Source organism: Citrus sinensis, chromosome 9 (assembly GCF_022201045.2).
Source record: "Citrus sinensis cultivar Valencia sweet orange chromosome 9, DVS_A1.0, whole genome shotgun sequence".
NCBI classification, from domain to species: domain Eukaryota; kingdom Viridiplantae; phylum Streptophyta; class Magnoliopsida; order Sapindales; family Rutaceae; genus Citrus; species Citrus sinensis.
Window position 1 is genome coordinate 26,270,125 of NC_068564.1, and position 17,681 is coordinate 26,287,805.

Sequence of the window (17,681 nt, forward strand, 5' to 3'; positions counted from 1 at the left end):
TTTTCTTATAATAAACATTTTGTAATATTTTAAAATCAAATGTAAAAAGTATAGGCAAAATATTTTATTATTTATCTTATAATAAATTTTTATTTGTTGTTCAAATTTTCTTATAATAATTTTTTTATCATTTTACTAATAATTTTCTTATATATTTATTATAAGAAAATTTTCACAAAATAAATAAGTATAAAAAAATTTATTATTAATTTTTTTTTCATATCAAAACATATATTTCTTGTTTTTAATGCTTAATTTTTTATTTAGTTTCTATTCATGTGATTTATTTAATTTATAATAAATATAAATAAAAAAGTAGTTGAAAATAAGGGTAATATTATAAACTTATGCTATTAAGGAGGTTTTTGACCATTATAAAAACAACAGAGATAAAAATGGTATATGTTGATTACTGTAGGGGGAAAATTTGCAATCTCCCTTCATTATAAATAGCAATGCCATTGATAACATTCTTTCACATTTTCTTCATTACTGCATATAGCAATGAAACCGAACATGAGCTGTGTCCTTGTTTTTGCCTTATTTCTCTTTGAAATACTTGCCATAGCAACCATTAGCATTAGCTTCTGCAACGGAAGTTCTTATCACGGGGGTTGCCTTGAAAGTGAGAGAGGAGCACTTTTAAGGCTCAAGCGAGATCTTAAAGACCCTTCTAACAGGCTTGCTTCTTGGACTGGCAGCGGAGATTGTTGTGCATGGACTGGTGTTGTCTGTGACAACATGACCGGCCATGTGCTTCACCTCGACCTTCGAAATCCTTTCAATTATTCCAAGGAGTCTGAATATGACGCTATTCGGGGGACAGCGCTTGTTGGTAAGATAAATCCTTCTTTGCTTGATTTAAAGCATTTGAGTTACCTGGACTTGAGCTTCAATGATTTCCAAGGTGATCGAATTCCTAGATTTGTTGGTTCCATGGGAAATCTACGGTATCTCAATTTTTCTGGAACTCGAATCGGCGGAATGATACCTCAACAACTTGGAAATCTCTCCAATCTGCAGTTTCTTGACCTTAGTTCAAATTATTTATTATACGTTGACAATTTTATGTGGCTTTCTGGTCTTTCTGTCCTGGAACACCTCGATTTGCGTTCTGTGAATCTTAGCAAAGCCTTTGATTGGCTGATGGTAGCAAACAAACTCCCTTCTTTGGTAGAATTAAGATTGTCAAATTGCCAACTCCAACACTTCTCTCCATTAGCCACCGCAAATTTTTCGTCTCTCACAGTGCTTGACCTTTCCCACAACCAATTTGATAACTCGTTCATTCCTAGTTGGGTCTTTGGTCTAAGTCATTTGCTCTTTCTTGACCTAGGTTTTAATAATTTTCAAGGTCCAATTCCTGGGGGACTTCAAAACCTGACTTCCCTTAAACATCTGGGTTTAGATTCCAACTACTTCAACTCTTCAATTCCCAACTGGTTGTATAGATTCATCCATCTTGAGTACCTTAGTCTTCGCAACAATAAATTGCAAGGTACAATTGACTCAGAGGCTCTTGGAAACTTGACTTCCATCAGTCGGCTCGATCTCTCATTAAATACTGGTCTTGCAGGGAGAATTCCAAGATCCATGGCAAGTCTTTGTAATTTAAAGTCAATCAATCTTCGGGGTGTCCATGTGAGCCAAGAAATTTCTGAGATTTTAGATATTTTCTCGGGATGTGTTTCTAATGGACTAGAGAGTTTAGATATGCGGAGTAGTTCAATATATGGTCATTTGACTGATCAGCTTGGCCAATTTAGAAATCTCGTCACTCTTAATCTTGCTAATAATTCAATTGTTGGTCCTATTCCAGAGTCATTTGGTCAACTCTCAACCTTGAGAGAACTACAGATATATGATAATAAGTTAAACGGAACACTTTCTGAACTTCACTTTGCCAATCTGACAGAACTGTCATGGTTCAGAGTAGGCGGAAACCAATTGACGTTGGAAGTGAAGCATGATTGGATTCCTCCTTTCCAACTTGTTGCATTAGGATTGCATAGTTGTTATATAGGGTCTCGATTTCCTCTATGGCTTAATTCACAAAGGCATTTACAGTTTCTAGATTTAGTCAACTCAAGAATTTCAGATATTTTTCCCATTAGATTTTTGAAATCTGCTTCCCAATTAAAGATTTTAGATCTCGAACAAAACCAAATTCACGGGGAGATGCCAAATCTAACCGAGTTTACTCAACTTTTGTTTCTTTCCATGGATTCGAATAATATGTCTGGTCCATTACCCCTCATATCATCCAATCTCGTTTACCTTGGCCTTTCATATAACTCATTCTCCGGGTCAATTTCTCATTTCTTGTGTGACAAAATCAACGAGACAAAGAGATTAGAAGCTCTTAAGCTGAATGATAATTATTTACAAGGAGAATTACCTGATTGTTGGATGAGTTATCAAAATTTGAAGATACTTAAACTAAGTAACAACAAATTAACTGGTAATCTTCCAAACTCATTTGGTAGTTTAGCTTCTCTTGTTTGGTTGGATCTTGGTAAAAACAGACTGTCTGGGACAATACCTGTTTCTCTTAAAAATTGTACAGCATTAGAGTCACTTGATGTTGGTGAAAACGAGTTTGTTGGCAATATTCCAGCATGGTTTGGAGAAAGATTTTCAAGAATGGTTGTTCTCAACCTTCGTTCCAATAAGTTTCATGGCCCTTTACCCACAAGATTATGTGATCTAGCTATTCTTCAAATCTTAGACATCGCGGACAACAATCTCTCCGGAGCCATACCAAATTGCATTAACAATCTCACTGGCATGGTGACAGCGAACTCTTTTTCACGCAGTGCTCAGCAACATCTACCTGTTCCTCTGGACGTGGATGTGATTCTTACGGAGAAGGCATCAGTTGTGAGCAGAGGGGAAGTGGTTGAATATGATGAGATTCTTAATTTGGTAACGGTGACGGCTGTTTCCAGGAATGATTTACCGAAAAATGTTCCTTTGGAAGTGATAAATCTTAAAGCAACGCAGTCATTAAATTTTTCGCAAAACACTTTCACAGGAAGAATTCCTGAAAGTATTGGTGTTATGAGATCATTGGAGTCTGTTGATTTTTCTGTGAACCAACTTTCGGGTGAAATTCCACAGAGCATGTCAAATTTGATGTCCTTGAATTATTTGAACTTGTCCAACAACAAGTTGACTGGGAAAATTCCTTCAAGCACTCAACTCCAGAGCTTCGATGCATCTAGTTTCGCTGGCAATGATCTCTGTGGAGCTCCTCTTCCAAAGAATTGTACTGAGAATGTTTCAAATTCAGAAGATGAAAATGGAGATGAAGACGAAGATGAATTGGACCATTGGTTTTATGTAAGCATTGCACTTGGCTTTGTGGTGGGAATTTGGTGTTTTATAGGCCCTTTGATTTTCAATAGAAGATGGAGGTACAAATATTGTCATTTCCTAAATCGCCTTGAGAGGAGAGTTGTTTGTGTTGTAAGAAAACGTGGCTAGATTTTCTCTGTTTTTGAGTTGTTTTGCTTCTTCATGTACTGTGCTCACTGAAAGGAATAGAATATTACTTAAATTAAACGAACGGCCTTTGATTTGTTTGTGCCTGTAAGGGAAAATTAATGTGAAATTATTTTGAAATAAAGCGATGATATTCATATTCAAAATCATAGGAGACCTTCCCAACTCAACAAAATTAGTACTGATAAATCAAAATTGAAAAAATATATTTTATGGACAGTTCACCGTGTATAGGCTCAATGATTTTTATACTAAAAAAGATCATAAATCACAACATTGGTATCAAAATGTTAAGATCTTGAAAAAATAAATGGAAAAGCTTCTTAGATTAACAAGCAGCACTGCAACAGGGGAGTGGGCTCAACTATTCTCTATTATGCAATCTTGACCCATACTTCTCTCTTTTTTCACATTTTATCTATGGAATTTTTTCAATGCAACATTGAGATTCACAACTATCCATGTAAAGACTAATTGAAAAAAAAAAATCCACTCTCCTCCTTAAAAGCAAATAAATAAATAAAACTTAGTCTTGGTTTATTTCATTAAATAGAGTTAGTCAATAACATGTCATGAGATATATGGATAGTTGTCCATTTACTATAACAATCGATTGGGTTAAAGTCGTCAAATCTGAATATCGTTATCTACTGACTTAAAAGTCGTTTGCGTGGAAAGGAGGTGAATCCCAATCCAACTAACAGTAGGATAATGTTGAATTGGATTATGCGGAAGAATTATAAGGTCACAAGTTAAGTTCATTAATTTGAAAGAGAGAAATGGCCTTATAAATAGCAAGGTTGTTGGTAACACAAATTCAAATAGACATTGACTCTGATTAAACCAAAGATGAGTGTTGTTCTCGTTTTTGCCTTGTTTCTCTTTGAATTACTTGTCATTAGCATTAGCTTCTGCAATGGAAGCTCTGATCATATGGGTTGCCTTGAAAGTGAGAGAGAAGCACTCTTAAGATTCAAGCAAGATCTCCAAGACCCTTCCAATCGGCTTGCTTCTTGGAATATTGGTGGAGACTGTTGTACATGGGCCGGCATTGTCTGTGATAACGTGACAGGCCATATCATTGAGCTTAATCTTCGAAATCCTTTCACTTATTACCGTCGGTCTCGGTATAAAGCTAATCCAAGGTCAATGTTGGTTGGTAAGGTAAATCCTTCTTTGCTTGATTTAAATCATTTGAGTTATTTGGACTTGAGCTTTAATGATTTCCAAGGGGTTCAAATTCCTAGATTTATTGGTTCTATGCGGAATCTAAGGTATCTCAATCTCTCTGATACTCAATTTGTAGGAATGATACCTCCCCCGATTGGAAATCTCTCCAATCTAAAGAGTCTTGACCTTAGTTTGAATTATTTATACGTTGAGAATTTTTTGTGGCTCTCTGGCCTTTCATTTCTGGAACAACTCGATTTGTGTTATGTGAATCTCAGCAAAGCCTCTGACTGGCTGCTTGTAGCAAACACACTCCCTTCGTTGGTAGAATTGAGATTGTCAAATTGCCAACTCCATCACTTACCTCCGTTAGCCATTTCAAACTTTTCATCTCTCACCGTCCTTGACCTTTCCTTCGACCAATTCGATACCTCGTTAATTCCTGGTTGGGTTTCTAGTCTCAGTCATCTAGTCTTTTTTGGTTTCTAATAATTTTCAGGGTCCAATCCCTAGCTGGTTGTATAGACTTACCCATCTTGAACAGCTTAGTGTTGCGGACCGCCCAAGTTGCTAGCCCAATTGCCCACAATTTCGGGCTAGAGAGCCCAAGACAAGGCCAAGAGTGCTAGCTTGGCCCGATTCCGAAAAGTTCTAGGCAACTCTAGCACATTTGAGCTTGTAAATATCTAGAATGCTCCACACATTTCCAACACATGTAAATATCTAGAATTCTAGGCCACTTGGTAGAATTCTCTAGAATTTTAGAGCATGGCAAGCCTCCCCTATAAATAAGGCATGACATTTAGCATTTGAGCAATAAACTTAGAGCAAGAAACTCAAACACTTGTAAGCTCTCTTGTAATCTCTCTTGTGAGTAATACAATTCTCTTCATTCGGCTCCATTGCTCTCTTCTCTCTAACTCTTCAAAAACCTCTAGGCTTAGCTAGTCGAGAAGATCAAGACTTACTTAGCAACATTCGGCAAAGGTTGTCTAAGTGCCGCACGGGTTTGCTGCGCAAAACACTCATCCCGTGACATTGGTCTCTCGTACAATAGTCTTGAAAGGAGAATTCCAAGATCCATGGCAAGTCTCTGTAATTTGAGGACAATCTATCTTTTAGGTGCTAAATCGAGTCAGGAAATCTCTGACATCTTTGATATTTTCTCAGGATGTGTTTCCAAAGGACTAGAGATTTTGGTTTTGCGAAGTAGTTCAATTTCGGGTCATTTGACAGAGCAAATTGGGCACTTTAAAAATCTTGACACTCTTGATCTAGGAAATAATTCCATCGTGGGACTTGTTCCATTGTCTTTGAATGAACTTTCAAAATTGAGAATATTACATCTGTCTGATAATAAACTAAATGGAACTCTTTCTGAAATTCACTTTGTCAATTTGACAAAATTGTCTGTATTCTCCGTCAATGAAAACAACTTGACATTAAAAGTGAATCATGATTGAGTTCCTACTTTTCAACTTGTTCAATTAGGATTACGATCTTGTTATGTAGGGTCTCGATTTCCTCAATGGCTTCACTCACAAAAGCTTTACAGATTCTAGATTTATCCAACTCAAGAATTTCAGGTTCTTTTCTGAATAAATTTTTGAAATCTGCTACTCAATTAAAGTTCTTAGATCTCGGTGAAAACCAAATTCACGGGGAGATGACTAATCTAACCAACGCTACTCAACTTTGGTATCTTCGCTTGCATTCGAATAATTTTTCGGGTCCATTGTCTCTTATATCATCCAATCTAGTTTACCTAGATCTTTTCAATAACTCATTCTTAGGATCAATTTCTCATTTCTGGTGTTATAGAAGCAATGAGACAAAGAGATTAAGAGCTCTTAGTCTGGGTGATAATTACTTACAAGGAGAATAACCTGATTGTTGGATGAGTTATCAAAACTTGATGCTACTTACACTAAGTAACAACAAATTTACTGGTAATCTTCCGAACTCATTGGGTAGTTTAACTTCTCTTGTTTCATTGCACCTTCATAAAAATAGATTCTTTGGGACAGTACATATTTCTCTTAAAAATTGTACAGCATTAATGATACTTGATGTTGGTGAGAATGAATTTGTTGGAAATATTTCAACATGGTTTGGAGAGATTTTCAAGAGTGGTTGTTCTCATCCTTCGTTCCAACCAGTTTCATGGTCTTTTACCTACATGTTAGTGAAGCTGCTAAATATGAAGAAAAAAGGAATCGAGTGTAGTTCATTCATTTGTGCTTGACAGCAGCTAATTTACTCTTTTAGCTGACGTGGCTTAGTTATCTTGATTAAGCGCTCTTCATATGTGTGTAACAGATTACTAACAGATGTAACAAGTTGCTCTCACGAGATATATATATTTGTGTAATCTGTACTGATGCTAATAATGAGAAGTTTCTAAAAGTTTCCATTATGAGATTTTCTTTCATTTTCTTTTAGCTTTCTCGCCTACCAAACACAAATACTTGAACTTCTATCATGGTATCAGAGTCATCAATGGCAAGCATGATTCAATCCAATACTTCCTATAGCTTTGTTACACCTGTAAAATTGGATCAAAACAATTTTATCTTGTGGAGAACACAAGTCTTAGCATCAGTCAAAGGAAACGGTTTAGAAGGTTTCATCAATGGTGATCTGAAATGTCCAGAGCAATTTCTTCCATTTACTAGCACTGGTGAAGCTTCGACATCAAGTGCAAGTGAGTCACGATCTGCAAATCATGATTTCATTACTTGGATGAAAACGGAGCAACTCCTCTTGAGCTGGATGCTATCATCTATTCAGCAAAGCTTACTGTCAACCGTGATCGATTGTGCTACTTCAAAACAACTTTGGGATTCACTTAACAATATGTTCATTTCTCAGTCCCAAGCTCGAATTCAAACTCTTAGAATGCAGATCCAAACTATTAAGAAAGGATCTATGAGTATGGTTGAGTATTTCACTAAAATCAAACGAATAGCAGATACATTAGCCTTAGCAGGAAAACTAGTAGAGCTTAATGATTTTGTTATGCATGTGTTGACTGGTCTTGACTCTTCTGATTATGAATCCTTGATAACTGATGTTCTAGCTAGAGAAGGAACTATAACCTTAGATGATATGTATTCGTTGCTTCTAAATCATGAAAATAGGATTAAACAAAAGAAAGGCAAAATTGCCAGTGATGTTATGCATCATATGTCAGCAAATGTAACTCAGAAAAGTCCATATTATGGTAAAAACAACAATGGTTTTCAAAAAAACTTTGGAGGTAATTTTGGTGGTGATAATTGTTGTGCAAATTTTATTGAACTCGCAAGTGCACGAATCTATTGTAGTATAGATCAATGGTGACGAGTGTCGATCCCACGAGGAGGTGGATTTTAATTGTGTGTAGAATTAATTTTCTAAATGGGTGGTTGGATTTGTGGTAAAAATGATTTGGATTATCCTAAAATTCAAATTAAAATGGCAAGAATAAATTTAAGTGAAAATCTATTAAAATGACGTACTTGGGTATCTGGATCTGCATCAACATGCACCATGGGCTAAATATTTCTTATTAATACCAATTAAATCATGAGGGGGGAATCCACACCTCATGAACCACACTCTAATCAATATGATGCTAAGGGCTTATCGTGCTAAATAATAATAACCTTGCACTAGGGAGCCGGTGAAACCATGGCGGTATCTAGACAAGATTATTATTATTTGTCGACGAAAAGTTAAAATATCTACAAAAATTAGAGGGGAAGAGAAAATAAATTTACCAAATAAAGCCCATGATACATGTTGAGACTTCACCTTCAACCCAAGCTTGAAAGAAAATTAGCTACTCATAATTGAACTAGGGGTAAAATGGGAATTTATTAAAATACATAGAAAATACAAGATGAAGAAGGAATTACAGAAAATGGAGCCCAAAAATAGATTTAGAGATGCCAAATTAGGGGGGAGAGACCCCCTTTTTATAGATACATTGAGTAAATCATGGCCATCGAATTGAAAACAGTTTGGACGTTCAGGATTGCGGCACGTCATCAGTCAACAGTACACGGTTTGACCATGCGGTCTGAACAGTGACACTATTTGAGCACGCGGTTTGAACAGTCAACCGGCTTAAACAGTGATGCGGTTTGGTTGAAAATAATCCTGTGTATATGCATGTACCGTACGCGCGATTTTTGGTCCACTAACATGCTGCCACGTCACCGATCAACAGTGCATAAGAATTTTCTCCAATGGAATCGTGACATCTCATTAGTCAATGTCACATCATTGGTCAATGCCACGTCATCATTCTGTATGTGTGAACAATGTCGTGAACAATAACATGGACAGTACCGTACATGTGAATAGTACCGTACATGTAAACAATGTCATTTTTCTTTTTATGCTTCTCCTAAGGTTTTCGATTGTCCTGAGTTCAAAAGTGATGTTTGTTTTGCCATCTGAGCTCTCGTTATTGTGAAATGACCATGATGCCCCTAAAATACATAAAATACTTAATTAAAATAAAACACACATAATTAAATCACAAGAAACTTAAATACATAAAAGTAAGGATGTTAGTAAGACTTGAAATGTAAAATAACGATTTTCTCCTTTATAAATATACATTTTCTAACACTCAACACACCCCCCAACCAGCTTATTGCTAGTCCCTAGCAAATAAAGCGAAAACAAAATTCAAACCCAAAATGATTTCTTTTTTTAAACACTCTTGTTTATTCAATCAGACTAATGATAGTAATCAAATAAAAGTATAACTATTATCTCCAGTCTAAAGAAACATCACACCCACATCAACCATTCACATGCATCAGTCCAGCAGACTTTGTCAAAGCTACTTTCAAGAATAACATGTCAAACCCCAAAATCTTACTGGTAGTAGTGACACTCTCACAAAGAAATTAAACCCAATAAAAATAGTACTCCAATGAATGGTAAATTGAGAGAAAATAATAAAGAAATAATATCACATGCTCTCACCAAAATGAAAGAAATATGCCCTCAGCTTATAAATAATATGATCTCAAGTCAAACAAAATGCTAGTCAACCCAATTTATTTATTTATATTTTTTCGTCTTTTTTTTATGCACCACTACATTTTTTTAGTCCATATAACTAGCTTCTACTTCAGACTATAACTCCCTAAAATCAGAAAGAACTTTTATTAGGATGTAACGTAGGTTAAGGACATGGCTAACAAATGAAGGAAAATAGGAAAAAATAAAATATATGTTTGAGAAAAAGTAGAAATCTTTTGGAAATTATAAGGTGGATTTCACCTATTATTATTATTATTATTTTTTCTTTTTTTTTAAACAACAATTTTTTTTTGGTTTTGTTTAGCACAACTTCACTGAACAAAATAATTATTTACATTTTTCTCAAACATAAATAGGTGATGGAGCTTGTAAGATATCGGGTAATACTCTAAATCGGAGTGGGTCAAGATGATAAGTTGACAAAGAAATTTTTTTTTTAAGGTTCAAAAGGGTTAACTATGGATTTTTTACAAAAGGGATGGCTAGAAAGGCTCAAACGGGTCAAAGATGGCCTTTCCATCGTCTTTTAGGGCTCCAAATAATCTTCCACATCTACTAGTTAGATGAATCTCCAGATGTAGCAACACGCATTTTTTTTCTTTTTTTTTTACAATTTTTTTAAAGGGTTGACTCAAACGAAATCTAGAGATCATGTATAAAATAATAAACTGCTAAGCTGTATGAAGAATGGGCAAAAAGGGTTACTCTCCAAGAAAAATGATAGGCTCAAAAACTCACTTGGTATTCATTATGACATGTGTATTCCTTCAAGTAACTCATATTTGTCTCTGACATCAATATGTAGAGTAGCAAACATGGCGTAACATCACTTAAGACCAAAGATAATACAAATATTAAAATTTAAAATTCATCATCTCATCCAATGTTATAACAAATCACACAATTGTTTTTTTTGTTCAAACAAAATTCTACCTCCGAACCTATTCTAAACATTAAAGGAAAATATGCATGCAGAAAGGTGAAAAATGATGCAGAAAAACTAATTAGAAAAGTTACACTTAAAATGATAGAAAAAGAAAATGGTTTTTTTTTTAACCAAGAAGATGCGTTTCTAGAATCATTACATTCCATATTCAACCATCTTCGACTCAAAAATTTGAAAGTGTATATTTATAAAGGAGAAATTAGAAAGAAGACGAAAAATGATTGTCAAAACTTAATACAAAAAAAGAAAATGTCTGGAATATATATATATATATATATATATAAACAAAGAATATGCGTTTCTAGAGTAACTACACTCCATATTCAACCATGTTCAACAGAAAAAGTTAGCCACGGTTAGTCTCTACAACAAAAAATTAGTAAAAACTTAACCAAGATTCCACAATTGTCAATTGTTCCATTTCCCCAACCAGAACGAAACATTGTCCTCAATGTTTTAAAGGAAAGAAGTAGAATTTAGAAGACATCACCTGGGTGGTGCAACACAGAAGAAAACATTTACAAGCGGAGAGTTAAATTTAATTTGTTCTTCTTACTGCGGCTACTGTTACTATCATTATTTGGATACTCCAACACCAAGGTCCTGGGATCTGGCTCTGGTCGATAAGCTTGTAACAGATCAAGTAGCTCATTAGCAGTGTGAGCACAAATAAAAAGTTTTTTCACTGTGGAAGGAATGAAATAGTTTTTTACTGCATGGTTAAGAAATGCGATGAAGCCATCATAAAAGTTATTGACATTTAACAAACCGATGAGTTTCTGATGAATGTGCAGATGGGCCCAAGATGCTAATGTGATAAGTGCCTCTAGAGTTGCAAGATCTCCTGGTAAGAAAATAAAAGCATCAGCATGATTAAGCATTTCAATTATTCTTTCTTGCATACCTGAGACGACTAACTCTTCTCCAGTCGGTGAGTCAGACAAACTGCCCAAAGGTTTTAGGGCTCTTGGGATGATGCTTAACACTTGGCTTCCTCTGACAAAAGCAGCTTCTGAGACCAATTTTGATAACCCTCGGTTACCTCCTCCATACACCAAGTGTAATCTTTTCTCTGCTATACTTCGATCAAGATCTATGGCTGCCTCAACGAACTCTTTATGTTTGTCATAGTTAAATCCGAAAAGTGCACAAATGTTCTTGAATTGTCTATTGGGAGTAGCTGCCATTGGGATACTTCTCAAAAATAATTTGTGAGTGCTTGACAAAAAATCATATTTAAGAATCTTGGTGACAGTGGGTCACAACTGTGTATGAGGTAGTATGTCAGTGTCAATTAACGCGTAAAGCACATGACTCGCGAGTTAAAAATGAAACAGTAAAAAGAAAAAGAAACAATGATAAAATAAAATTATTAAAGACAATAATGCAAATGATAAAACAACAGTGAAATAAAACAACAGTGAAAGGATATTTACAGGTAGTTGCGACTGTGGCTCACATCTTCCTCTGGTTTTATGTCCAGAAACGGCTTGAACGCCCTCTATGGGTCGAGGATATGCTTCCCATCCAGTTTTCTTATAAACTGGCAAACAAGGTCGCTTATAGTCAGATTCCCGAGACTATATCGTGCATACTCTTTCTGGAATAATGGCCATAACTGGAGAATCGCTCCTTGTACATATCCACTGGGATGCGTTTCAAGAGATAAAATGATATCATCCAATGACTCCTTATTCAACCCATCCCTAATGAATTGAAGCTTATCTTTCCTGTTATCAGACATCATTCCTAAAGAACATGGGTTTTTATCGCATCTCATTCTGGCACACTTATGACAAGCAATAGAAATTCTTTGAGCTCTTCGTTTTCTTGCATAATTTCCTTTACCACAACCAGGCATGTATGCAATAAATTTTGGAGGTAACTCACCTGCCAAACGTACTTTGGCCTCGATTAACCAGCGGATGTCAGCAGGTATGTTATTCCTCATGAGCAATCGTATGCTTTCGGACCGAGCTTTATAGATTGTAAGGAGGGCATTCTGAGGAAGTGAAGGGAATTGATTGTGAAGCTTTGCTAAAATCTCGTTTCTGTCCATACCTTTGCCTCAGAATATCAGTTATTATGGGAAACTGAAGTAACCGACTTGATTGTCAAGGAGTACCGTTATCCGCCACTTCACCGGGGTAACAAACTAAATCACACAAACAGAAAAACAAACTAAAACACACAAAGAAAATTACAATCATCCTCTTATTGAATTTACCTCAAGCTCCAACTAGATGTTGTAGACACCTCTCTCAATGTCTCTGAGTTGGCTTTCTAAATCTTCAACATGGGATACTAACTCTGGTGGTTGTAGAGCTCAAATACGATGTGTTTTACAAAATCGAATATGCCTTTTGAGATGAGATTTTACACGTTGAAGTGGTTTAAGAATGTCCAGGAGGAACTGTTTATATGAGGCACTCATGATTAACAATGATAAGGGAAAACTTAATGGTTAAACAAACACACTTATGCAAAAATAATTTCAATTAGAAAAAGAATAGTAAAAAGAAATAAAAGAAAAAAAAATCAAATCACTGAAAAGAAAAAAATATCTCAATTCAAATCTGGTGGGTCACTCAAATTTATTTCGGTGTCCTCTCCATGTGGTTGGTACTCTAGATATGGCTTTAATCTTTGACCATTAACTTTAAACGTGACACCGTTCTTTGGGTCCTTAATTTCAATTGCCCCATGTGTAAAAACAGTGTGAATAATAAAGGGACCAGACCATCGAGAGCGTAACTTACCTAGGAATAGGTGCAAGCGAGAATTGAATAAAAGCACTTTCTAACCTGGAGTGAAAGATTTTCTCATAATTTGCTTGTCATGAAAGACTTTCATTCGCTGCTTGTAAATCTTGGCATTTTCGTATGCATCATTGCGAATTTCTTCAAGTTCTGCCAGCTGTAATCTTCTTTCTGAGCTAGCTTGCTGCATGTCAAAGTTGAATTTCTTGATGGCCCAGTACGCACAATGCTCGAGTTCCACAGGTAGGTGGCAAGCTTTTCCATACACTAGCCTGTAGGGTAACATCCCAATCGGGGTCTTGAAAGCTGTTCTATATGCCCATAATGCATCATCAAGTCTTAATGACTAATCTTTTCTGTCTGGCCTCACCGTCTTTTCTAATATGTGCTTTAATTCTCGATTGGAGATCTCAACTTGGCCACTGGTTTGCGGATGATATGGGGTTGCTACTTTATGAGTGATGGAATACTTTGTCAAAAGAGTTTTGAATGCTTTGTTACAAAAGTGGGCACCACCATCACTAATTATTGCTCGAGTGAATCCAAAGCATGAAACAATATTGCTTTTCAAAAATCCTATCACCACCTTGTGATCATTGGTTCTACATGGAATTGCTTCTACCTATTTTGATACGTAGTCAACAGTAACCAATATGTATTGATGGCCAAAAGAATGGGGAAAGGGACCCATGAACTCGATACCCCACACATAAAAAATCTCAACCACTAAAATTGGATTTAATGGCATCATGTTCCTTCGTGTAATGCTCCCCATTCGTTGACATATATTACATGAAGAGCAAAAGGTGTAAGCATCTCGAAATATAGTTGGCCAATAGAAATCACATTGTAAAACTTTAGTCGTTGTTTTCTTAGCGCTGAAATGGCCTCCACAAGCTTGTTAATGGCATAATGAAATGATATTTTGAATTTCTCTTTCTAGGGCACATCATCTAACAATTTGATCTGCACAATACTTGAACAAATAAGGGTCATCCCAAAAGAAATTCTTTATTTCCGCAAAACATTTGCCCTTGTCTTGCTTGGTCCAATGCTCTGAAAGTTGACCTGTAACAAGATAATTAACTATATCAGCATACCAAGGTAATATTTCCACACTCATTAATTGTTCATCTGGAAATGACTCATTCAATGTTAATGGCTTTGTAATTGTGTCAAAATGGAGACGAGAGAGATGGTCAGCTACAACATTTTCTGTGTCTTTCTTATCTTTAAATTCCAAATCGAATTCCTGCAAAAGTAACACCCAACGAATTAGCCTAGCATTTACATCTTTCTTTGTAAGAAGATATTTAAGAGCAGCATGATCTGTGAATACAATTATTTTACAACCAATGAGATAAGATCGAAATTTTTCTAATGCAAACACTACTGCTAGCATTTCTTTTTCAGTAGTTGAATAGTTCAACTGTGCATCATTCAATGTCATACTAGCATAGTAAATAACATGAGGAATTCGATCAACCCTTTGTCCTAATACTGCTTCTACTACATAATCAGATGCATCAAACATGAGCTCAAATGGTAAGCTCCAGTTTGGGGGCTGAATGATGGGTATGATGTCAACAACTGCTTTAATTTTTCAAATGCCACAAGACATGAATCATCAAAGATAAAAGATACATCCTTAGCAAGTAGATTGTATAAGGGTCTAGTGACACGACTCAAAAGTGTATTACTCTCAAGTATAAGAGTGTCTAGTTATAATATAACCCGGTGAGATCAAGGTCGAACCACAGGGAGTTTTAAATCTAGTAAAACTAAAAAAATTAATTGTGGGGAAAAGAAATTATTTTGAAATCAATTTAAAAATAAGCTAAGGTTTAGGATCCACTCTCTGTATCCAAACTATAATTTTAATACTCTCTCATTTATATTTTGCCTCACTTTTACCAATTAATTATTATATCATTTAATTCTATGTGTATGGATAAATATAGAATAAAGTACCTAATGTGCCACACTATATTAATGTGTCGACATTATGTTAAAATACCATAAAATCCAGTGAGATTTACAAATTAACATGATATAAAAATAATTAGAAAAGAATTAAATAAATTTAAAAACTCATTTGAGAAAATAATAATAATTAATAGTTTGAAACATTGAGCTTTACCCTTCACCTGAGCTTAATAAAATTAGCTACTCATATTGAAAGAAAACACAACACTATTTTTATGTGATAAATTTTTGAAATATATTACAAAGAAAATTGATACAAATGGAAACAAGAAAAGAAAAGAAAAGAAACAAAGAAAGAAAGAAATTCTTCAGCTGCACTCTATTCTCTCTCGGCTTAAGCTCTCAAAATAGCTCTTTCACTTCTCCCGCGTCTCAATCGCTTGCCACCCCTTTGCCTTTTATAGGCAAAGTAAATCATCTTCTTTTCTTTTATTTTATTAATATTAATATTTTATTTTATTTTTATATTATATATATTTATATATATATATTGAATTGTGTGATGGTCAGGAGGCGTGATGGCCTCCTTTCTCTCCTCCTGACCATCACAGGCAACCAAAACATGGTTGCCTTTTACTCTTTTTTATTTTTGTTCTGTTTTTGTTTTTTTGTTTTTTTTTATTATTAGATCTCCTCAATTTTGTTCCAGTAGTTCTTCTTTGTTCCCGTTTTCAATTCCAATTCCATTTTTATTCCTGAAAAATATTTACAAGATAAAAATTAACAAATTACGAATTAATTTAACATAAAATATATTTGGGGAGTATTAAAATAATTTAGAAATAATGAACGCATTAATCCACACAATAAGTGAAAAACTAATAATTTTATCCTTATTAAATGTACACTTTTTAGTGTCAATCACACCCCCCAACTAGCTTATTGCTAGGCCCTAGCAATTTAAGCGATAAAAATTTAGGGAAATTTCAAAACCAAATTGAAAATCTTTTTTTTTTTTGAAAAATTTGTGTTTACTTCTTCCATCAGATTAATGACAACAATAAAATAAAAGTATAAGCATTATCTTCAGCCTAAAGAAAATCACACCCGCACAAAATAGTTCAGTAAAATCCTGTAAAATGATCAATTATCAGAGCTACATTAATCAAGCCACTTTTAAGAATGATACATCAAACCCAAAAATCTTACGATTAAGAGTGACTCTCTCAAAAGAAGATATACCCCAAATTAATTTGTCACTCTAAAAAAAATGGTAAATTTGAGAGAATAATAAAACAATATCACACGCTCTCACCAAGATGAAAAAATAATGCCCACAGCTTAGAAATAAAATGATCTCAAGTCCAATGAATTACTAACAAAATTTATTTTTATTTTTATGCATCACCACATCTTTTAGTCCATATTACCAACTTTTACTTCAGACTATAGTTCCCAAAAATCGAGAAGGACTTTTATTAGGACGTAACGTAGGCTAGGGTTATGGCTAACAAAAAAGATAATAGGGAAAACAAAAATATATGTTTGAAAAATAGGGGACTTTTTGGAGATTATAAGGTACTTTTTTTTTTGCTTGGATTTTTTTTCTCTTTTTTTTAATTAATTGATATATACATATCATCTTTCTTCTCTTTTGATATATATATAGCACCATTATTAGGAATACATAATCATCCCTATTTTTAAACATAATTGGGTGATGGAAAACATAAAACATAAGGTGATATTCCTCATTAGAGTAGGAAAATATGATAGGTTACAAAAGAAAAAGTTTTTTTTTTCAAAGGCTCAAAGGGGTTAACTATGGATTCTTTATAATAGGGTTGGCTAGAAAGGCTCAAACAGATCAAAGATGGCCTTCTGTCATGTTTTAGGGTTCTATATAATCTTTCATATCCACTAGTTCAATGAACTTTTAGATGCGACTGCACAAACTTTCTTTTTTTTTTTTAGAAAATATTGAGATCTTGTACAATAAATTGTGAAGCTGTATAGGCAAACAATGTTATTCTCCAAGGATAATAGGCTCAAAAACTCGCTTGGTTTTTCATAATATGTATATTCCTCCAAATGGCTTAATCAATTTCACTCATTCAATTTCTCAATTTACGTTTCAACATGCAAAAGGGAAAGCATAGTGTAACATGACTCAAGGCCAAAGATAATACAAATACCAAAATTTGAAAATCATCATGTTATCCAATGTTAAAAGATCACACTGAAAAAGAAAACTCTTTTTTTTTTTAAAGAAACACTAAAAGAAATTGGGACTAATTGCAGAAACTTAAGGGAGATGATTAAGAGAAAAAGAG

At 34.6% G+C, this 17,681-nt stretch overlaps 2 protein-coding genes across 2 annotated transcripts; both read left to right on the forward strand.

Annotated features, from left to right (window-relative positions):
• Nucleotides 1–475: 475 nt before the first annotated feature.
• LOC102609281 (receptor-like protein EIX2) lies at nt 476–3,564 on the forward strand. The gene has a single exon (XM_006494646.4). The coding sequence runs from the start codon at nt 505–507 to the stop codon at nt 3,484–3,486; it is 2,982 nt and encodes a 993-aa protein (XP_006494709.2). The 5' UTR covers nt 476–504; the 3' UTR covers nt 3,487–3,564.
• Nucleotides 3,565–4,209: 645 nt separating this feature from the next.
• LOC107175002 (receptor-like protein EIX1) lies at nt 4,210–7,750 on the forward strand. The gene has a single exon (XM_052433509.1). The coding sequence runs from the start codon at nt 4,354–4,356 to the stop codon at nt 5,161–5,163; it is 810 nt and encodes a 269-aa protein (XP_052289469.1). The 5' UTR covers nt 4,210–4,353; the 3' UTR covers nt 5,164–7,750.
• The last annotated feature ends 9,931 nt before the right edge of the window (nt 7,751–17,681 follow it).

Bases quoted from the DNA above. Each gene is read 5' to 3' on its own strand.
- LOC107175002 (XM_052433509.1), top strand. From the start codon at position 4,354: ATGAGTGTTGTTCTCGTTTTTGCCTTGTTTCTCTTTGAATTACTTGTC.
- LOC102609281 (XM_006494646.4), top strand. From the start codon at position 505: ATGAAACCGAACATGAGCTGTGTCCTTGTTTTTGCCTTATTTCTCTTT.